Genomic DNA, 23625 nt, shown 5'->3' on the forward strand with positions numbered 1-23625 from the left:
TTCGAGATAAAGGGACTTTAGTACTACCCTAACTACAGGGTAAGTTTTTGAATTGGAAGTTGTATTTTTGAGTATGCTCTTAGGGTCTTGTGTTTCTTTTGAGAGATGTATATGTATATTTTGGGAAAATACTGAAACTGTGATATTGTAAATAAAGTTAATGTGTTTTTATGTTTTTCGCTACTTAAGTGGTATGTTTTGTGAACAGGTATACTCGGTATCACTTAAGGTTCGAGATGTGATAGTGGATATTATGATGTGTATTAGAGTAATGTTATTTCATTACAGGATATAGTACATAAAAAAATGATAGTAATTTTGAGGTTGTTACATAAATGGTCCTTAATTTTTCTAGGATTTTCAAAACCTTTTGCGTAAGAATTTTGTCATTAAAACTCTACATTTAATACAACAATTAAATAGAGATATGGTTACAAAACACGATTTAAATTTATGAAGCCTTTAGTGGCAAGAATATTGTTGCTAAAAAGCATTGCATTTGACCGAAAAAAATTGTGTTGCTAAACACATTTTTATTTTAAAAGATCAGTTTTCTTGAAAAGAGAAATTGTGTTCTTAGTTTCGAAATTCGATTTACTTTCTCCACGACTTTTTGAAGTTTTTAGCGGCAAGGTGTACAGCCGCTAAAAGTCTCGTCTCATCTGGTCCAGTTGAGCCGGCGGCGCTCGGCAGTAACATTTCGAACGCTCACAGAGAGAGAGAGAGAGAGAGAGAGAGAGAGAGAGCAGGAGGGCGAGAGAGAGAGGCGATGGCGAACCTCTCGAGCCTCGTTCACGAACTCCGCGAACGCATCGCAGCGTCTTCATCTACGCCTCCGAATCGCGGAGACGACGATGCCGTGGAGGGCAGATTTCGTGCTGTTCTTCCTAATCTCCTCCATGCTTATGTCGTCCCTTCTTCCTCAGGTCTCTCTCTCTCTCTCTCTCTCTCTCTCTCTCTCTCTCTCTTATCCTTTTAGTTGCTCTGAGAATCTAGGTAAATAAAAAAATTGAAAATTTGAATTTAAAATTTTCAGTGTTAAAAGTTCACTGATGTAGTTTATTAGTAAATCTGCTGAAGTAAGAAGAGTTTAGTTTTCCATAGCTTGGAAATGAAAGCAATAGAAAGGAAGCACACTAAAACTTTAATGCATCATTTGGATAGCACATGTGTGAAATTTTTATGCTTTTGGAACGCAAAAAAAAAATTTCATCGATTTTTTAGCTCTTAAGATCAGCGGAAAGCACGTTTCAGCAGTACATAAGGAATTGCTTGGTTAGTAGTTTGGAAGTACTTTAGTTGCTTTTAAGACAAACATAATACGCATTTTGCTTTTGTTGGCAGGAAACTACTTTAGGCTCTGTTTGAAACTTAGAAAACATAAAGGGAATAAAATAAGAAGAAATCCCCTTTTCTTGTTTGGTAATCATGGAAAAATGAGAAAGAAAATGAAATATATCACAAATCAGAGAACACGGGGAGGGACCTTCGTTGGTGTCTTCTGGGTTGCAAGATGGGAACGTTTCCCATTAATTTGGGAACCTTTCCCATTAATTTAGGTTGGTTTCCCACTCGGAGCCAAATTCAAAGACAAAGGAGTCTGGGGCCCTATTATTGAAAAGTTTGAAAGGAAATTGGCAGGAGGGAAAGAAAGAAATTTCTTATCAAAAGGAGGCAGACTCACCCTCATCAAGAGCACTTTGACGAATCTTCCAATTTATTTCATCTCTCCTTTCCTTACCAGCCTCAACCGCTAGGAGATTGGAGGGAATTTAGAGAAGATTTCTCTGGGGAAGCTTAGGGGAGGAGTTTAAATATCACCTTGTTAGATGGAGAGTGGTTAAACAACCCATTTGTATGTGAGTTTTGGGGTTGAAATCCCTCATCACTTTCAATAAAGCCCTCCTTGGGAAGTGGTTATGGAGGTTCATGAAGGAAAAAACCACTTTTGGTGGGATAATATTGTTTCTAAATATGAGCTTGAGCACAATGATTGGATAACTTACAATAGAAGGGGTCCCTATGGAGTGGGAGTTTGGAAATTCATCAGGAAAGGATAAGATGGTTTTTTTCAAATTTGTGACATTTCAAGTGGGGAATGGGGCCAATGTTTACTTTTGGCATGATGTGTGGTGTGAGAATAGTTATCTTAGAGCTGCCTTTCCTTCCATCTTTAGCTTGGCTTGTGACAAAAATGCCCTTATCAGTCATCATCTCCAAATCATTGATTAGGGAATTTTTTGGAATATTCCTTTTCTAGGAATGTGGTAGATTGAGAACTTAATGCATTCTCTGACTTTTACAAATTTCTTTGTAAATTCCGGTACCAAAACATCCCCTACTAACCAAAATGGGCTTTGGACAAAAATGGTGTTTCTTTGTTAAATCTTTCTACAACAAAGCACTCATTGGGAACAAATTGCAACAGTTCCCCTTGGATTCACATTTGGAGGATGGCAGCCCCTTCAAAGGTTGCCTTTTTTGTTTGGGAGTCTCTGGATGAAAATATTTTAACCCTTAGCAATCTGCAGAAAAGAGGGCTTACAATCACAAATAGGTGTTTTCTTTGTATGGCTGATGCTGAATCAGTTAACCACATTCTTCTCCACTGTCCCTGGACAAGGAACTTTTGGAATTTGGCTCTTTCTTTGACTGGGCAGCAGTGGCTTATGGCAAATTCAGTTGGAGGGGAGATTTAGGGTGGGAAAGGCATCAAAGCCACCAAGGAGAAGCAAAAGGCTTTGAATGTTGTCCCTCTTGCCATCTTTTGGTTTGCTCGGAAGAAAGAAATAAGAGAACCCTCAAAGATTCAACCATTTTGCTTCAGACTTGCAAAGAACAATGGGTTGCTGCCATCTCCAGCTGGTTTGGTGGGAAAATTGTTAATGATCATCTTGTAATCCTTGATGTTTGTGGCATTCTACAGAGTGGTTGATGTTTTGTACTACGGGTTGGCATCCCTTTGATGCCTTGCTAATATTATTCTCTCTTTGCTGATAAAAAAAAATACTTATTTTACATGCCACTATCCTTTTATTTTATTTAATTTTCAATTACATTTGAATATATTTATTAATCATATTTGAGGTAGAGAGAAAATACAACAGAAGATTGATTTTTATCTTATTTCCTTTTTCCTTTCATTTTCTCTAAAAAAATCCTTTTAATCCAAACGTAGCCTAAATTTTCTTCCTTTCTTTTGAGAAGTTAATGGCTAGGGAAACAAAAAATTAAAATTTCTTCTTCTTCTTCTTCTTAGCAAATGAGAGAGAGGTCATAGCTGTGTTGAAGCTTTTATCTCACACTGCAAAGAATTTCCCTGGAGTTTTCTACCATGGGAAGGCTAGCGCAATTTTACCTGTGATTGGTCGGATATTGCCCTTCTTTGCAGAGCCTGCATTCTGGTAAGCAATTCATAAGTTTATGATTTTACGTGTAGTTGCATGAAATTCTCTATAGTTTGATTTTGTTGGGGGGATATCATAGGCGGCTGAGTTACTTGATGGTCGTAAAAAAGGTCCTAGATAAGCTTCATATTAGATAGTAATTTTAATAGTGTCCTGATATTAAATTTTTAGATCTTGTATTCTTTTAACTGACCCACCTAGTGGGACTTAAAAGCTTGGTTTGTTATTGTTGCTGTTAGACCTGTAGATCTTTTTGTTGTTTGATCCTTCTGATGTCCTCTCCTTTTCTAATTATAATGATTCTTTAAATATTTGTCATCACTTATCATCTCTTTGTTGGGGATTATTGTTTTATATTTCAGTTCTCGATATGGGGTGATTTTTGATACTGTTGGATCCCTTTTATCCTTGCTCCGTACTGGAGATCGTGATGCATACCGTCAGTTTTTCGTTGACGCCATGTTGTTGGTTGAAGGTATGGAATTTGCACCTGTATGATTTCTCGTCATTGAAAAAAGAAATTAGCATAATCATTCAAAGAAACTTGATCATGTTGTCTGATATTTGGGCTGATGTCATCCACGGTGGCCTAGATATGTGTCAGTAGTCATGCTTGGGCTTTTGCAAGTTGCATTTTGCGAGGTGCATGCAATATGAATGCTGATGCTCACACTCAGACCTGCTATAGGGATTAATTGAATGATCAAACTTACAATTTGTTTTAATGAAGCTGTCTTCCTAAGGAATAATTAGTAATTTGGCATGGTATCAGAGTTTGAATTTCCAAAGGTCTTGAATTTAAGTATTTTGATGTTTTTTTTCCCTCATTATGGCTGCCATAAAGCAGTTTCTTTGTTTTTGTGCACCTGTTTTGGTTCAATTTGTTCAGTCTTCCATGTGCGAAATGGGTCATATGTGAAGGAGAATGTTTGATCTTTTGACATATATTATTGAGCACAATAGTTATTTGGCACCTAGTGATATATTATATATTCAAAAAAAGGGCAGCCCGGTGCACAAAGCTCCCGTGTACACGGGGCCCAGGGAAGGGGCAGACCACCATGAGTTTATAGTACGTAGCCTTATCTTACATATTTGCAAGAGGCTGTTTTCATGCCTCAAACCTGTGACCTCCAGGTCACACTGGCTCCCCTTCTGATATATTATATACTATACAACAATAATCAGTATTCAGTTGAAAAAAAAGTTAATTTGCCATTCTCTTAACACAGATCTTCTGCATGTTGCATCATTTTGTGCTGATCAATCAAGCATTACGGAATCCACCAGAGTGTCTTTGAAGTGTTTCCACAACTCCTTTGTCGGAATTTCTGGGGGCCCTGTTCTTCTCATTGATCTACCAGCATGTAGCAAGCCTGTTGATGGCTATGGTATTTTGATTAACCTCACAAACAAACAAAGGTGGCGACCTTTTGCTACTTGGATTATTAAGATCCTTAGTAAATGCTTAACTGAGGGAACATTATATGTTGAAGGTCTCATCAATGTATCATCTGTTGTAGCTGCATGTACTCTCTTATGTTATGGAGATGCTGACTTGCATATGGTGGGTAGAATAATTTCTTCTAGTTGATAGTTATGAGTTCTCTTGTGCACCATTGTTGGGCATTATTTTTCCTTAGTTTATCTATGTAGTTTGTGAGCTAATTGTGCTACTATTATCCAATGTCTTGAATTTTGTGAAAAGGCATGCTTTGATTTTGCACGCATTGCTGGAGCAGTAACAACTTACAAAATTGTTCCAAGCAAGAAGCTAATTCAGTCAATATCCCTTATTTTAAGTTCTGATGAGGAGGGGCTTCCAGTGTACAGGTATACCTCAAATTTTTGGAAGTTATTGCTGCTTGTTGATAGACCTTAGATAGACCTTTTTGTAGTAAGCTTTAATTGCATTTAATATAAACCCACACTGATGCAAGAACCTGTCTGACATAATTTTTCTTTTTGTCCTTGTTTTTGCTATTTCTTTTATGAGTTGTCAAAGGAAAATTTCTGAGTTTCAGTAATCCGGATGCATTGTCACACATTTATGTGGGATGTCACGTACAAACTAATTTGGTCTTAGCCTGTTAACTTGATGGTGGGGATGGTAATAACAGCAAAAAAGCAATGTAGCCTACTACGCGTGCACACATTTCTTTTATTTTTTGTAACATTTCCTGCCCCCCTTGCCCCTCAAAAACCCAAGAAACCTTATTTTTTTGGTTTTGTTTTTGTTTTTTTAGTTGACATTAATTGTTGGTATGCTTGTTAAAATGGAAGAAAGATGTTTGTGATCTCTTACAATTCATTCTTTTGGATATTTTGTCCACTTAATCAACAACAACAACAACAACAAAACCAAGCCTTCAGTCCCACTAGGTGGGGTCGGGTACATGAATATTTTTCCGTCAATTTATGCGATTGTGGACAATTTCTTTCAACAAATTCAGGGTTATTAAATTCTTACTCACTATCTCTTTCCAAGTTATTTTAGGTCTGTCCCTACCCCTTCTGCTATCCTTCACAATAACTAACTCACTTTTCCTCACAGGCGCACTATGTGGTCTACATTGCAAGTGCCCAAACCATCTGAGTCGTCTCTTCCTTATCTTATCTTCTATAGGAGCTATGCCTAACTTACTGCGAATATGTTCATTTTTTAACTTATATTTCAATGTTATACTAATCATCCATTTAAGCATTCTCCATCTCGGTAACTTTCACTTTTTGGTTATGTTGTTTCTTAGTTGCTCAACATTTTGATCTATATAGCATAGCTGGTCTAATAGCCATCCTATAAAACTTTCCTTTTAATTTTAAGGGTATTCTACGATCACAAAGCACACTTGAAGCACTTCTCTATTTTACCCAACCTGCTTTAACTCTATGCATTAAATCCTCTTCAATTTCTCCTTTAGTCAAAATCTCAAAATATTATGAAAGCTTCCACCTCAAATCTAGTTGAAATTTCTCACATTTATGAACTAAGTATAACAACTAACCATATTACTGTGGCTTCTGATGTCTACAGTGCTCAAACTTGGTTAAACCATGAACTGGTAAGCAGCCACTTAGACAACCGAAGCAACTTGCTTAAAATATTTGTGAATGTGAAATCACAAAGAAAACTGAAGAAACCACTTTCACTTGGCCAACAAAGTGTTAAAACCTATGAATAAATTATGCTCACAATACAATTTCTTGAATGTGAAGAGTGAAAATATCAAATTTCATAATACATCAGATCTAGTTGGTTGCCTGCATGTGATCTATAAAATTTGATGGGCAGCTTAACTGAGTGTCACACTTTGAGAACATTTTTTAGGCTTACCCCATGAGGTGAGGCTCATTGAGAATAGAAAAACCAAGAGCTTATGTCACTTTCTTGAAGTGTGAGGGCATGAGGCACTCATAAGGCATGTCTCGTACTCATGGGTTGAATCTCACCAAGTCACACTAATGTTTGCTGGCTACACGCAAATCGGAAAAAGATAATAATGTTGTTGGCTTGTATCTATACAATTTAGGGTTTTCTTCTTCCTCTTTCTTTTCCCCATTTGCTTTTTTCTCTTTGTTAAATCCTTTGTTTCATAGACTCAGGTATAGGTGTTAAGCATGGCTGCCTGTTGGGTGCAGGCATGCAGCTATAAGCCTGTATGTATATGTTGATTTTCCCATTTGTTTGAAGTGTCCTACTAAATCCCGTGCCCATCAAGTTTCTGACCCAGTCATTCCAGTGTGGAGTTGAAAAGCTCAGGTCTCCAATTATTATAGATTAGATCTTTTGATCAAGGGAAAGAGTAGGCAAGCTACTTAAATGTTGTACGTTTTTTCACTACCTATTGGCTGCTCCTGTACAGGTTTTATTTTTTGGGTGTTGCTGAGTTTGTTTAGTGAGCTCTTTTCTTGATGCGGTATCTTTTTTCCCCAATGGCAGTGTGATCTTGGGTGTTTCTACTTTTTGATAGTATAAACTTTCAAGGAATTTTGAGGAAGATGCTTCAATGTCCCTTTTGGTTCATAATAAAGCCAAGTTGTAATAAAGCCAAGTTGTAATAAGTGGAGTTGGTTTCTGTGACAGATTCATGAGCAAGCATAACATGGAAATTGGATTGGGTGTTGTGAGGCACTAACTTGTCTTCTTTATGTGTTATTGCTACAGACTCTTTGCTTAGTATAGCATAAGACCAGGCTGGCTTGTCTTTACACAAGATGTGTTATTATAATAAAGCAAATCACTATCCAAAAAGGTTTTATGAATCTGTAAACAAGGAATAGACAAGGAGTCACTATTCCAAATTTCACTGTGGGGATGCCTATTCCTTTCCTATTCCATGTTGGATGGAACAACACAAACTTTTGCACGAGTGGCTTCTTTCTAAATTATTACATCTATAAAAAATTTTTTTTTTTTATAGTAAAAGAAGAATTTCATTAATAGATTAAGAATATACAGCCAGAAGAATAAGACATCTCCTTAACAGTCTGGAAAAATCCGGTTAAAAAATAAAAGAAACAACAACCTGAAAATTAAAAAAAAAGAGAGAAAAAATCGGCATGAGCTAACAATTTAACACAGGCAATTGTGCTGAATATCAGAAAAGATCACCCCCGTAATGTTCCCCTGCCCCACACACCAAAGAGAAGCCAAATAATGTATCTTTTCCCAAACCAGCAAATGTGACGGTTTATTCCGTAGAAAAATACACGCATTACGCTCCATCCACAACCCCCAAAAGTATGCAAAGAAAGCACATATCCATATCTCTGCCCTTTCGTTTTTCCTCCAAAAACCAATAAAAGAAATCGCCCAAAAGTCCTCCACTATCTCTGAGCACACCCAACATTCGCCTAAAATACCAAATAGCTTATTCCATACCCTCCAAGCATACTCACAATGAATGAACGAATGCGATGCAGACTCTGAACAATTAAACAAAGAACACAGTCATCTGGAGATGGAGCCTTCAAAGGTCTCCTAACCTGCAGGAGTTTTTTAGTATTAATTCTATTAAGCGCAACCAACCAGATAAAAGCCTTGATTTTAAATGGGGCTTCGCCTTCCAAATGGATCTATAGAGGAAAAGATAAGTTAGACCTATTCAAAATATTTAAAAAAGATTTGCAAGAGTAAACCCTAGAAGGATCCAAAGACCAAGATTGACTATCCTCTAAAAAAAAGACAGTTATTCAACTAGGCTAGCAAAGAGGATTGCTCTACCATCTCCCTATCATTTAATGATCAACTAAGGTAGAAATCCCAAGAAGGCAAGGATTACGTGGATCAACAACAAAAGAAGAAGTGGAACCATCCTGCCTTAAGCTCAAGTGAGAAAGGCATGGAAAAGAGGTGGGCAAAACTGCATTCCCCAGCCAAGGATCTTAAAATAGATATTACTACCTCTTTCCACCAGGAATTTAATATGGGGGGAATGAAGAGGGGATAACTTTGAGAGATAACTTTGCACAGACTCTTGGTAGAACATCTAAATCTCAAATTAGTATTCCACCCATTCTCACGTAATGCTTACTTTTAACAACTAAATGCCACAGGGAAGAATTCTCTAGAGGAAACTACCAAAGCCATTTAGCTAAAATGGCTATGTTTTCAGACACCAAGTTTCCAATGCCCAAACCACCATCCAGTTTAGTCCCTATACAATCTTCAGTACATCCTTAGTGTATCCACTATCCATCCTACTATTATAAATATATATTTCATGAACCACCTAAAAGTTTAGGTTTTATTTAGTTGTGGAAAACGGTTTTCATTTCCATTTTTAGTTTTCCAAAGAATTACAATAAAAGCCAGCTCATATTTTAGTTTTGCAACATCTGTATAAAAATGGAAAACAAAAAAAGTTTTGGCACTACTCGCTTGTGGAGAATAGTTTTATTTTCCATTTCTTATTTTTCAAATAATTACAAAAATGCCACCTTGTTTTCCATTTTGCTAAATTTATGTAGGAATGTTGGAAGACATCTTTTTATTGCTTTCTAGATTTTTGATTGCTTATATAACATTTGGTGAACTGAAAAACAAGGTGTTATTTTTTAAATTATTTGGTAATCTAGAAAATGAAAAATGAAAAATGTTGTCAGCAACTAAACAAACCCTTTATTTTGTACGTTTTTAATGAAAAAACTGGAAAACTAAACAATAAGTTCGCATTTTGTTAATTCTTTGGAAAGCTAAAATGGAAAATGAAAAATATTTTCCAAAACTAAACGGGCCCTTAAAAACTACACATGTTTTGAACCCGGATGACTTCTGAATGTTTTAGATTTTTTTGTCAGACTTAAGATAGTTGAGTTGGTTCCACCAAGGTGAAAACAAATTTATCTTACTGTAACTTTGATTTTTGTGCTACATTGCGACTGTGTTACATGCACACACACATACAGAATGTGTGAAAGAAGTTTTATCTGTGGTTTATCATCACTTGTATTTCTCATGGATATTGTATGTTTTCATTTTTAATTATATACTTTATAGTTCTATTCATAGGAAACTGTAATTAAGTTATTCAACAGTGTGGCTTTTATATATCTCTTAGGACACTTACAGTGGCATTACTTTGCAGCAACAAGGTTTATGATTCTTCCATTGGTAGTTGCCTTCATGCACTGTACTTGAGCTGTCCAGATGATGTTGTTAAGTCAACAGCTGCTGATTTAGTCAGCATTTTTCCTCAGTCAATGCGAAGTACAAGAAGTCCTGAGCTAAAGGTTAATTTGGTCGCTGCTTTTGTTCTTGTGTAGCACTACATATCCCCTCCTTTCATATTTTGAGCTTCTTAAGAAGCTAACTATTGCTTTAATATTTTTCAGCATGCTCTGTGTAGTGCATACGTACGGATTGCAAAAACTTGTTCCCCTCATATTTGGAGGCCAGAATATCTTATTTATATGCTTTGTTCCTCAGAACCTTGTTTTCCTTTATTAGAATGCTTTCAAGTAGCCTTTTGTATACTTGGTCTTGATTGTGTTGAAGAGGGAACAATTAATGATGATAGTATGAGTTTATCGACCTCAGCTGACCGAGGAGCTAAGGGTTCGAGAGTTGGAAAGAAAAGAAGAAATCAACATCCAGAAGCTGTTACTAGTAAACGTCAGAAGGTAGATAGAGAAAATATTGCTTCCAGTGTTAATGTTTGGGATCATAAGCTTATTAATATCACTACTTGTGTAAAAGAAGAAGAATATGCAGATTACATGAGGACATTGCTTCTTTCATTTGTTGAACTTCTAGAACCTCCCAGTTCCGAGGTTAACTCGTTTGCACCGCAAGTTGCATTAACCGCTGTTAGCATGCTTTGCATTGTTTTCTGTAAATACCCGCCGACCCATCTGTCACTTCGCGTTTTTCGACAGATGAATGCTTGGATCCCTTGGATACGTGAGCAGGTATTCTCTGCAGTTTTTAGATTTCTAATTATGACTTAGTATATGAATATATTACCCTATATAATTCAGAATTACATCTTGTAGGCGAAGCAGGGAAATTCAATTTCATTTGATTTATCCATTTATCTGGAAGCAGTTCACAGCAGCTTGCTTTTGCAAAGTAAGACAATAAACCTAGTATTTATGAAAATTTCACTTAATTATAAACAATTTTTTAAAATAATGTGAAAGGTGATGTGTGAATGTTGTTCAATTTCAATTCGTAATTTAAACATTGAACACATTTCTCCCTTTTAGTCTTATAGAATAACCTCCTTTCTTTGGTTTTAATTGTCATTTTGATGGTGGGTGGCTCATCTCCTTTAATGCACTTTTTTTTTTCCGGTTGTTTTAGCAAAATATTGGAAATAATTTTCTATTGGTTACTTGGTTTGTTTCAACTGTGAAAAGTATGCTTATTGGATTTGAAAAACAGCATCCACATTACCAAACCATAAATTTTCTGCCCTATGAGGGATTTCCATTGATCAAGGAGGTTATTTTCCTTCTGGAATTTTATTGAAAAGACAAACACAGGAAAATGTGAAAATATATTCCAGAAATTCATCTTCTGTGAAACAAATGGAGCTCCAGAGAGTTGTTAGTTTTATCTGCTCTATTTATTGCTGTGGTTGTTTTTATTTTATTTAATGCTTTTTTTTTTTTTTTTCCCAGGTCCTCTTGACATTGAGAATAATAAGCTTCTCAGGAGTGAAGGTGATGATGCAGATCTTACAAATCTGATACTAAAGCTTCCATGGACCCATACTCATGTCAAAACTGAACCTAATTCTTCATGGAGAGCGAAATGCCTCTCCATTCAAGTCTTCGCCAAGATTGGTCCTGGCTTAAAAACTGAAAGTGATTTTGAAGCTTTGGATTTGGGTCTTCGTGATGAAGCTGAACAAGTTAGAATTGAAGCTGTCATTTCCATGCCAGTGATAATCTTGTGGTCTGGTCTTGGTGTATTGACACATATATTCAAGAGGCTACAGTAAGTGATCATGATGTCATATTTTGTATATTGTATGATTGTATGTTGGATTAAATATATTTTGTGGTTTCTAACATCACTCTCCTGCCCCTCCCCACCCCCCAAAAAAAATGAAAATAAAATAAAATAAAATAAAGATCTTTGGGGACAGAGAAGCATGAGCATGTAAAGAGAATCATTCCCCTTTCACTTGGTTATTTGGCATGCCTGTATGGATTATCTACTGTTGTTGATTGTCGGGAAGCGAGTGTATGCAAATTATTCTTAAATAACAAAAATGAGAAGCAGAGTCGAACAGTAGATCATTTATCGCAAGGATTCTGGTGTATGAGATGTGATAAAGGAGTTATGCACAATCATGAGATACAATCTATAGTTCTGCAACCACCTGATATTGAAAGCATGGAGATTGGTTCAGATTGTGATTTCAACCATCTACAGTCTCTCTTTTTTAAGCTTCTTTATGATGATTCTTCAGAAGAGGTTCAAGTTTCCTGTGTGGGTATAGTTCAAAGGGTCCTTGTTCATGGGACTACAGAAATCCTACAGAAAACAAGATCTGAATGGGTTAAATGTGTAGAATTCCTACTCCTTCATAGAAAGAAGGCTGTCAGAGAGGCGTTCTGTAGTCAGATTAGTTTCTTCATTGAGGAGCCTATTTTAAGTTGTTTATTTTCAAATGGGGATTCATCAAGCAAATCAAATGGGCAAAGGTTTTTGGATAAAATAAAACATGCTTTAGCAGCAGCAGAAGATCCACAGATTTTTGAAACTCTTCTAGAATCCACAGCAGTGATTATGGCAGCTGTTGATATTGACAGTCAACTTTTCATGTTCTCCCTTATTTTGTTGGTTGATCAGCTTGATAATCCACACATTACTGTTAGAATCACTGCATCCAGGCTAATACATCGATCTTGCTACTCCCAAAGTAGAGGTGGATTTGAATTGATACTTTCTAAAGTTCTGCAGATTCGAAATGAGCTGTTTGATTATCTATCTATGAGGCTTGTGAGTCGTCCAATTCTTGTAAGAGAGTTTGCAGAAGCCGTTATTGGTGTTGAGATGGAAGAACTTGTCAAGAAAATGATTCCCATAGTTCTTCCAAAGCTGGTGATCACTCAGCAGGATAATGGTCAAGCTGTTCTCTTATATGAGTTGGCCAAGTGTTTGAACACAGAAATGGTTCCACTGATAGTTAACTGGCTACCAAAAGTGCTTGCTTTTGCTCTACACCAAGATGATGGGAGAGAGTTACTCTCTGCTTTGCAGTTCTACCATGTCCAGACTGGATCTGACAACCAAGAAATTTTTGCAGCTGCATTACCTGCACTTTTAGATGAACTTGTATGTTTTCTGGATGGTGGTGATTTGGATGAGACCAGCAAAAGGTATTAAACTCCAAAATCAGTTTTTTAGAGTTTGATAAGAAAACATGGATTTGGGGTAACCATTTTACATCTCAAGATTATTATTTGTTAGATTATCACTTTACCTAAAAGCTTTGGTTATTAGGTTGCGGGCAAAAAATTTATATCAAGCTTTAACACTCCCCTTCATGCGCAGCCCGATTGCATGTGGAGAGATAGATAAACTGTAAATAACTCCCATTACAGGGAGTAAGATAATTTTTACCCACCACACATTTAATGTGGGCAACAAGATTAGAACCTAGGACCTCCTGGCTACTATAGCTCTGATAGCATGTTAGATTACCACTTCTCCTGAAAGCTTAAGCTTTTAGGTGGGTAAACAGTGTATGTCGAGCTTTAACAGCATTCATCCAAAATATGTTTTCATATTCAGAAGTTGGAACCTTCACTGACTTTCAATTTTCACTGTATATTATGCAGTTGAAGAGTTGTATGGTGTTTGTGTGTGTGTGTGCTTGTTTGTTTTATTTTTTTAGGCGTCATATGTTTTTTTTTTTCAGTAAAAAACTCTTAAATATTTGAAAGAGTTTAGATGATGATAAAGTTCCAGCTAATTGCTGTCAAACTCACATAAACGTTGCATGTAATTCATCTTTTTAAACCACATTACTACACCTGGCAAGTTTCTTCTGTTTATTATGCTTATCAATTATCATTACAAACACTCCTATTATGATCGGACGCCTGTCAAGCATTGTGACTTTATTATGTTTACAGGTTAAAGAGGGTGCCTCAGATGATAAAAGAAGTTGCTAGAGTTCTGACTGGTAGTGAAGATCTCCCGAGTTTTTTAAGAAATCATTTTGTTGGTCTCCTTAACAGTATTGACAGAAAAATGCTTCACGCAGAGGATCTGTCACTGCAGAGGCAAGCCATGAAACGCATAGAAATGCTGATTAAAATGATGGGGCCTCATCTTAGTACTTACGTGCCAAAATTAATGGTTCTTCTCATGCATGCTATTGAGAAAGAATTACTCCAGGGAGAAGGTCTCTCTGTCTTGCATTTTTTCATTAGGCAATTGGCAAAGGTATCGCCATCTAGCACTAAACATGTAATTTCTCAAGTTTTTGCTGCTCTGATTCCTTTTTTGGAGAAAAACAAAGAAAATCCTTGCTCAAATTTGAGTAAAATTGTGGAAATCTTGGAAGAACTTGTGTTTGAGAACAGGGTTATTTTAAAGCAACATATTCGTGAGTTTCCTCCATTACCTAGCATTCCTGCCTTAATAGAAGTGAATAAAGCGATACAAGAAGCACGTGGGTTAATGACTTTGAAAGATGAGCTGCGAGATGTTGTTGATGGTTTGGATCATGAGAACTTGAATGTGAGGTATATGGTAGCATGTGAGCTGTGCAAACTGCTGAACCTAAGATGGGAGGAAGTCACTACTGTGATCACTGGGGGGACTGGTTATGACATGGAAATTTTGAGCTCTTTGATTACATCCTTACTGAGAGGATGTGCGGAAGAATCCAGAACTTTAGTGGGACAGCGGCTAAAATTAGTGTGCGCTGATTGCCTTGGAGCACTAGGTGCTGTTGACCCTGCCAAAGTGCAGGGTTTTACATCTCAACGCTTCAAAATTGAATGTTCTGATGATGATCTTATTTTTGAGTTGATTCACAAGCATCTGGCACGAGCTTTTAGATCTGCTCCTGATACCATTATCCAAGATTCAGCTGCATTGGCTATACAGGAGCTGCTAAAGATTGCGGGTTGTGAAGCATCACTGGATGAGAATGTTGCGGCTTCTTTGTCAAAGACAGTCAAGGGCAAAGAACCTTCAAAAGTCCCTGCTTCCACAATTAAGAATGTAGGTGATCCCACTGACAGTGGAAGAGGTCAGAAATTGTGGGACCGATTCTCTAACTATGTTAAAGAGATTATTGCCCCCTGCTTGACCTCAAGATTCCAGCTTCCAAATGTGGGTGATTCTGCAGCTGCTGGTGCAATTTACCGACCTTCTATGTCATTCAGGAAATGGATATTCTCTTGGATAAAGAAATTGACTGTGCATGCGACTGGCTCTCGGGCAAGTATTTTTAATGCTTGTCGAGGTATAGTGCGTCATGATATGCAAACTGCAATATACCTTCTGCCATATTTAGTCTTGAATGCTGTCTGCCATGGTACAGAAGATGCACGCCATGGCATCACAGAGGAGATCTTATCTGTTCTTGAAGCAGCAGCATCAGAAAATAGTGGGGCTGCAGTTCATGGAAATGCTAGTAGGCAAAGCGAAGTTTGCATTCAGGCCGTGTTCACTCTTCTGGACAATCTTGGACAATGGGTGGATGATGTTGAACAAGAACTTGCTCTTTCCCAATCTTTTCAGTCATCTGCTTCCAAGCAACATGCATCTAAGTTAAAGGATCAGAATACACGGTCTTCTACTGATATGGAACAGCTCCTGACACAGCGTAAATATGTCTCAGAGCTTTTGGCAGCCATTCCAAAGGTGACCCTTGCTAGGGCTTCCTTCAGGTGTGAGGCTTATGCTAGGTCTTTGTTGTACTTTGAGTCTCATGTGCGGAGAAAGTCAGGATCTTTCAACCCAGCAGCTGAGAGGAGTGGCATCTTTGAGGATGAAGACATCTCATTTCTAATGGAGATATACAGTGGTTTGGATGAGCCTGATGGTCTATCTGGGTTGGCATGTTTACGAAAATCATCAAGTTTACAAGACCAACTCTTAATAAATAAGAAAGCAGGAAACTGGGCTGAAGTTTTAACTTCTTGTGAGCAGGCTTTGCAGATGGAACCTGCTTCAGTTCAAAGGCATTCAGATGTCCTTAATTGTTTGCTAAACATGTGCCATCTACAAGCCATGGTTACCCATGTGGATGGATTGATTTCTAGAATTCCTCAATACAAGAAAACCTGGTGCATGCAGGGTGTGCAGGCAGCGTGGAGGCTAGGCAGGTGGGATTTGATGGATGAGTACCTTAATGGCGCTGATGAAGAAGGCTTGCTCTGTAGCAGTTCTGAGAGTAATGCATCCTTTGACATGGATGTTGCAAAGATTCTCCAGGCAATGATGAAGAAAGACCAGTTCTCAGTTGCTGAGAAAATTGCACTGTCCAAACAAGCTCTAATAGCTCCTTTGGCTGCTGCTGGCATGGATTCCTACATACGGGCTTACCCTATTGTTGTAAAGCTTCATGTGCTGCGTGAGTTGGAAGACTTTCACTCTCTCATTAATGGTGAGTCTTTCTTAGAGAAATCATTTCATATGGATGATCTAGGATTCTCAAAAATAACAGAAAAGTGGGAAAACCGGCTCAGATTTACACAACCGTCACTCTGGGCAAGGGAGCCACTTTTGGCTTTCCGGAGGCTGGTATTTGGTGCCAGTGGTTTTGGTGCCCAAGTTGGAGACTGCTGGCTACAATATGCAAAGCTCTGTCGTTCAGCTGGTCACTATGAGACAGCAAATCGAGCAATTCTAGAAGCTCAGGCCTCAGGCGCATCTAATGTACGCATGGAAAAAGCTAAGCTTATGTGGAGCACTAGGCGATCTGATTCTGCTATTGCCGAGTTGCAACAGTCTCTCCTCAACATGCCTGTGGAGGTTGTGGGATCTGCAGCAATAACATCAATCACTAGCCTCTCATTGATTCCACTAAATCCACCACTGTTACTTTATGATACTCAAGCTTTGAATGAGAATAGAGATATTGCAAAGACCCTCCTTCTTTACTCGAGGTGGATCCATTACACTGGGCAGAAGCAGAAGGAAGATGTGATATGCCTTTATTCAAGGGTGAAGGAACTGCAGCCCAAGTGGGAAAAGGGGTATTTCTATATGGCTAAATATTGTGATGAAGTGCTTGTTGATGCTAGAAAACGGCAGGAAGAGAATTCGGAACTAGGTACGAAGCTAATACCAACAGCATCAGCTCTAGTTGCATCTACAAGTTTAAATACCGAGAAATGTTGGTGGTCTTACGTTCCTGATGTACTGTTGTTTTATGCAAAGGGCCTTCACAGGGGCCACAAGAATCTCTTTCGAGCCCTTCCAAGGTTGTTAACCCTGTGGTTTGACTTTGGCAGCATTTATCAAAGAAGTGGCTTATCATCCAATAAGGAGTTGAAAAATGTCCACATGAAGGTAGTGATTTTAGCATGCATATAGATGTCATATCTTTATCTTTTTTGCAATGTTGAAAGTCCTGGTTTCAATTTTCACCAATTATAAATAATTAGGCTTTTTATTTCTTTTGCAGGTGATGAGCATCATGCGAGGCTGTTTGAAGGATTTGCCAACATACCAGTGGTTAACTGTTTTGCCTCAGTTGGTTTCAAGAATTTGCCATCAGAATGAAGAAATTGTTCGACTGGTCAAACACATCATCACTTCTGTCCTCCGACAATACCCACAACAGGCACTTTGGATTATGGCAGCAGTTTCAAAGTCCACAGTTCCTTCAAGGAGGGAGGCAGCAGCAGAGATCATACAAGCTGCAAAAAAGGGTTCCAGTCCAGGAAGTGGTGGCAATAGTTTGTTTGTTCAGTTTGCCACTTTGATTGATCATCTGATCAGGCTGTGCTTCCACCCAGGCCAGCAAAAGGCAAGGGCTATCAATATATCTACTGAATTCAGTGCATTGAAGAGAATGATGCCACTCGAAATAATTATGCCTATACAGCAATCTCTATCTGTTAGTCTACCAACCTATGATGCAACTCTGACTGAATCAATGTCATCAGATATCTTCTTCGCCACAGATCTACCCACCATTTCAGGAATAGCTGATGAAGCAGAGATCCTTTCATCTCTTCAGAGGCCCAAGAAGGTAGGCTCCTTTTCCACACAGTTTCCAATCAATTGCCTAAACATACTTTCTTTGAATCTATATTCAGATCCCCTCTGCTAAAGAAAGTCATTGTTCAATCTTTTCTCAAGAATATGGAGTTGCATGTCCAATCGTTTTTTTGTAGAAAAACATTGAACTGTGAAATAGCATGCTCTTATATAGGAAGTATATCCTCCTGATTTGTAAGTATCATAATTGTGAGAACAGAAGACAGTCGCGATGTATTTAGGGGCACAAATAAAGGGTGAAATTATGAGTTTTGCTCTGGATGTTTATACAAATATTGCTCCAGTCAATTGTTGCAGCACTCCAAATGCATTTTGAGTTGGATGGTCATAGAATATGGTTGTTCTGAATGACTTGGCAGACAATTGTGATGTTTGTTTCTAATGATTTGACAGACAGTTGTGATGATCTATCAAGGTGTTTACTTGCACAATCATCTCTTTAACTGCTGTTTCACTGCTTTGATGCTTACAGATTGTTCTTTTGGGAAGTGATGGCATTGAACGCCCATTTCTTTGCAAACCAAAGGATGATCTCAGGAAAGATGCACGCATGATGGAATTTAATGCTATGATTAATCGTTTATTATCCAAATGCCCAGAAAGCCGTCGGAGGAAGCTTTATATTCGCACCTTTGCTGTGATTCCATTAACAGAAGACTGTGGTATGGTAGAATGGGTGCCGCACACTCGTGGACTCCGACACATTCTTCAAGACATTTATATAGCTTGTGGAAAATTTGATAGGCAGAAAACAAATCCTCAAATTAAGCGCATTTATGATCAATGCCAGGGTAAAATGCCAGAAGATGAGATGCTGAAGAACAAAATCCTTCCAATGTTCCCCCCTGCTTTCCACAAATGGTTTTTGACCACTTTTTCTGAACCAGCTGCTTGGTTTAGGGCTCGGGTTGCTTATGCACATACAACTGCAGTTTGGTCAATGGTTGGGCATATTGTGGGCCTGGGCGATCGTCATGGTGAAAACATTCTCTTTGATTCTACCGCTGGTGACTGTGTTCATGTTGATTTCAGTTGCTTATTTGACAAGGGCTTGCAGTTAGAAAAACCTGAGCTGGTGCCTTTCAGGTTGACACAGGTTAGTGAAATATACAGATACACATATATATATATATCTGTGCTTTGTATAGGATTCTTTAACTTTGTTCAGAACACTCATTCCCCACTTTAGCTTACGTAACCATGTCATTATTCATCACACCCCATATTCTGTAAATAATTTTGCAAATTATTCATTTAATTCCTAAATCATACAACATATCTTTAAAATGATTGCAAATTTTATTTTTAGCATGCTCTCTTTCTCCCCCCTCTTCATTTTGTGATGGTGAATAATTTCGCAATTATGTTTTCTTATTCTGATACACATTGTTTCATGAGACTGCAGAACATGATTGATGGCTTAGGTATTACTGGATATGAGGGCATTTTCTTGAGAGCCTGTGAGATCACACTTTCAGTACTGAGGGCGCACAGGGAAACTTTGATGAGTGTTCTTGAAACTTTCATCCATGATCCTCTTGTTGAATGGACAAAATCTCACAAATCCAGTGGGGTAGAGGTTCAGAATCCGCATGCTCAGGTTTGAATCTTTGTCATTTACATTTGCAGTACATCTATGAGTTTAACAATGACTATGTTCACTGCTGGTGTAATGATGAGGGCATTGGAAGATCTCTAATTCGAAATGTTTTAACTTGGTTCAAACTGAGAAGCATTTGGTTATCTAAATTTTCTTTCTTCAATAGTTATATACAAATAAAATAGCACCTAGGGTGTGCCAAGCTAATTTACAAGTTGAAAAATTCAATCCTGGTTTGGAAATCTGGATAAAATCTCCCTGACTTCTAAGCAAAAAAGGTATTTGGGGAAAAAAAAAAAACTTTTAAAAACCTGTTTCTAGCTCTCAATGTTTTAAAAGGCACAATGGAGGCTTTGCTAAAGACAAGGCATGCCTAAAAAAACTTGATGCATAATATAAAATACTAAACTCTTGAAAAGCATACTCATAATTTAGTAACTCTTGCGCATTTGCGCAAAAAGTGCACCTATTGTGTTTTTGGGTTAAGGCTTACAAATTTCAGGTTTGTGAATTGAAGTCAGACTGGGATCATGAACGCAATTTGAACTCAAAGAATGATTTAGATCAAGAACACAATGTTATAATTATCTCTTCATATGGTTTACCTAAATGAATCTAAGTATGCATGCTTAACTACCAATCAAATTTTATTTTATTTTATTTATATTTTTTCTTAACATTTCCTTAATTTTTGACGTATATAAAATTTATGAATATATTTCATGTAATATATAAAATTCTCAGAAGGCTTGTGCCTCAATGCCTCGAGGCTTTCGCCTCACCTCATGAGGATCAAGGTCTTAAATTTTGAAGCTCTTGAAGTGTGGGAATTTCGATGTCAAATGTATTTTTGATTTTAAAAAAATGATGGAAACTTGTAATAAAGCATGAACTTTAGAAATGGTTAATAGACGTAATAATGCAAGTTTTAGAACTAAAATACCATTAGTTAAATGCATTAATGATAGGTATGCTGTATATAAGGTGCAGTAGCTGTAATATAATCACATTAACTTCCAGCTTCCAACTGATCAGAAGAGGAGGTGCCCTTGGGGCATCACCTAATGAGCATGAATCTACTGCCACAGCAAACTCCAGACTTGTCTACTGATTTTCAGTGCAGTATGTTTTGGAATGTAAGCTCCATGCTCCTTGCAGAACTAGGATCTGTCAGCAAGCACCACCCCTCTTTTCCTTGGATTATCACTGTAAGAATAGCTTACCAAGAGGCCTCCCAAACTGAAAAAACAATTTCCCTTGCAACTTTAGGTTTCTGTGCTGCTATCCACAGAAATTCTCTCATTTTTACCACTTAATAGGCTTGTTATACAAGTTCTTTACTAAGAATAGCGAACTTTTTCCTCCCAACCAGTTTATTGAAGCTCAAATTTTAGGTCAACCAAAACTGCACCACAGCCTGTCACCTTTCTGAAATCAATAGAGATCAAGATTACCTTGTATTAGCAATCTGCGTAAAAGAATTAGTTGCCTGATCAGTGGTAAAAGTCTTTACCTTAAGTGCAATTTAGCAGGTTGGATTCTTTAAAGCAGCTACCAATGTGAGCTAAAGTTTAGGCTTGTATTCAGATCACTCCTCTACACCCTGCTTTGGCGGGACTGGGCCATGGCCTGCATACAAGTGTACGCGCATATGCACGGACACGTCAACAATAAAAAATCCTTTATCGCAACTAGTTGTATGGTTGAGTGATTCCTGTCACCTAGTTTTAGATCTAGGATTCTTTAACTTGGCTTTGGAGTGATCTGAGTCAAACTCTGGGAGAATGTTTTTAGATGAATGACTTAAGATGCTGTGTTTGAAAATTGCAGCGAGCCATCAGTAACATTGAAGGACGGCTGCAGGGAATTGTTGTCGGTGTAGCTGCAGCACCATCTTTGCCCCTTGCTGTTGAAGGTCAGGCTCGCCGCTTGATTGCTGAAGCTGTCTCACACAAAAATCTTGGGAAGATGTATATATGGTGGATGCCCTGGTTCTGAGCATTGCTGTGAGCTGAAATAATCACAAAGATTGTGCATGGGCTAGGTATGGTTTTCCATTCCATTGCTTTTTTGTTTAAAAGAATTTATTTTCTGTATGATTGGCAAGATTTTTTTAACGAATTTCTGATGCAACAGTATTTAGAGGCTAGAGGACTGGAGCTGGTCTAGGAAGAACTACATGTTTACCTACCTGCGTAGACACTTCTTCAGTGTTCAGATCTAGCCCGCTTTCACTGATTAACATCAGATAGAAAGCACTTGTCTTGAGGACTCCACAGTCGTCATAATGTCATGTCAATATTTAAAAGCAGCTGTGAGATGATATTTGAAACTTCAGTAATGCCTCTGATATGTGTCAACACATTAGTGGAGCCACACTATCAGGTGGACTGTGGCCCCTGCAAGAATTTCAAACTCTTTTCAGAAATTTGGGGTTGTGAATCTGAAATTTTGTGAATTTGGATTATTTTCTGTACAATTTTGTACTAAAAAAGTTGTCTAAATCTAAATTCACACTATTGCATATTCATTCACAAATTTGTAATACCAAACAGTAGATTAATGTGTTTTTTGAGTCTTTACTATGTTTTCATGCAGTTTTCAGGTGATAATGGAATATCTGTCATCTCAAGTTTTGCCTATGACCCGAAGATCACATATCCGGAGATTCAGAATGGTGTTTTCTCAATTCTTTCACTAACTAATCTTAGTGTGGGAAATAGAATTCTTTATTCAGCTTTTGGTTTTTGTTGAGATGACCGCTATGATGATTACCCCGGTGAATGTACCTCAAGGTATTCTATTTCTCTTGCTTGCAGATGCTTTGAAATAATGTTGCCTGCTAGCAACAGGTTAGTTCTTTGTTCACCTGTCGTCCATGTTAAAGCACTGTCTAGGTTCAACAATGAATAGCACACAATTGAGATGAATGGATTAACCTCTCAGTTGAACCTATAATTTCCAACAGTATATGGATGACTAAATTGACTGCGTAAACACCCAATAATCTGATTTGCTCAGTGAATGCAGATCCTATTCATCAAGAATCTGTCTGTATTTCTGAACATAGATATGCTAAAGTATGGTTACTTAATCACTGCTAGTATTCTAAGCTGCTCCCATGCAAGTATAAGTTTGGCAAAGCTAAAACAAACTGGGCGGTTACTTGAGCGTTCGATGGGGTTAACCTATTAGTTGTTTAAAAGTCTGGATTTGACATATTATTTCTTATGTTTGCCATTGCAGTTTGCATCTGGTTACAGAAATCACTCTTGTCCAGCTCTGATGATGTTCAGTGAATGGATGAACAGTTGGAACTCGCGGTATGGTTGAAGCGTAAACAATCCAGAGATGTTGGGGATTGTGACAAGGAGGTCCTTTTTCAGTTAGATAATGAGAAGTCGTCAAAGTTGAAGGTTGTATGCTGTCTTTACACTGGTGTGTGGACCATACATGTTTCGATCTCATCCTGGCTTCTCTTTTAAGTCGAATGGTCTACCGATGTTTGTGGCATATATACCTGCTTATACTATCCATGTATATATCCCTGTTTATTAGCGTGAGATAGGTAATTACTTGTCTGATGCCAATTTCTATGGTCAATCTAGAAATGGTGAATCAATATATATTTTTTAAAATTAGAATTTCCTGTTGTAGATGATAGTGTTGTATTACTTGACCCAAGAAAGTGGGAAAACAAATCCTGTATAGTTACTCTATATATGGTTCTTGAAATCTGAATCATCAAATTGTTTTTCAATAGATTTGAATCATTTGATAATATCGCATGTCTATATTCAATGCAACTCTCTCTCTCTCTCTCTCTCTCTCTCTCTCATGCACAATAATAAGATCTTGATTATGACATTGTAGATTTGTATTGCATACTTGAGATTCATCATTTTTTTTTTTTC

The 23625-nt window shown here is 37.6% G+C and overlaps 1 protein-coding gene across 11 annotated transcripts; it reads left to right on the forward strand.

Annotated features, from left to right (window-relative positions):
* Positions 1-638: 638 nt before the first annotated feature.
* Positions 639-23492, forward strand: LOC131156602 (serine/threonine-protein kinase ATR). 11 transcript variants are annotated; one of them, XR_009137033.1, is made up of 19 exons: positions 639-926; positions 3260-3404; positions 3770-3882; positions 4640-4974; positions 5116-5240; positions 9995-10139; positions 10242-10817; positions 10902-10977; positions 11532-11850; positions 11988-13241; positions 14001-17397; positions 17513-18082; positions 18584-19207; positions 19517-19711; positions 21542-21755; positions 21848-22096; positions 22310-22388; positions 22531-22563; positions 22958-23492. XR_009137033.1 is itself a non-coding variant. In XM_058110416.1 (16 exons), exons 1-15 carry the CDS (start codon positions 770-772, stop codon positions 21707-21709), a joined length of 8199 nt encoding a protein of 2732 aa, XP_057966399.1. In that variant the 5' UTR covers positions 639-769; the 3' UTR covers positions 21710-21755; positions 22310-23492. The 11 variants fall into 11 exon arrangements, 2 of the variants coding, with proteins under 2 accessions (XP_057966399.1, XP_057966398.1); XR_009137036.1 differs by having other exon boundaries at positions 21848-22025; XR_009137032.1 differs by having other exon boundaries at positions 21848-22388.
* The last annotated feature ends 133 nt before the right edge of the window (positions 23493-23625 follow it).

The sequence above is a fragment of the Malania oleifera genome, chromosome 5 (assembly GCF_029873635.1).
Source record: "Malania oleifera isolate guangnan ecotype guangnan chromosome 5, ASM2987363v1, whole genome shotgun sequence".
NCBI lineage: Eukaryota > Viridiplantae > Streptophyta > Magnoliopsida > Santalales > Ximeniaceae > Malania > Malania oleifera.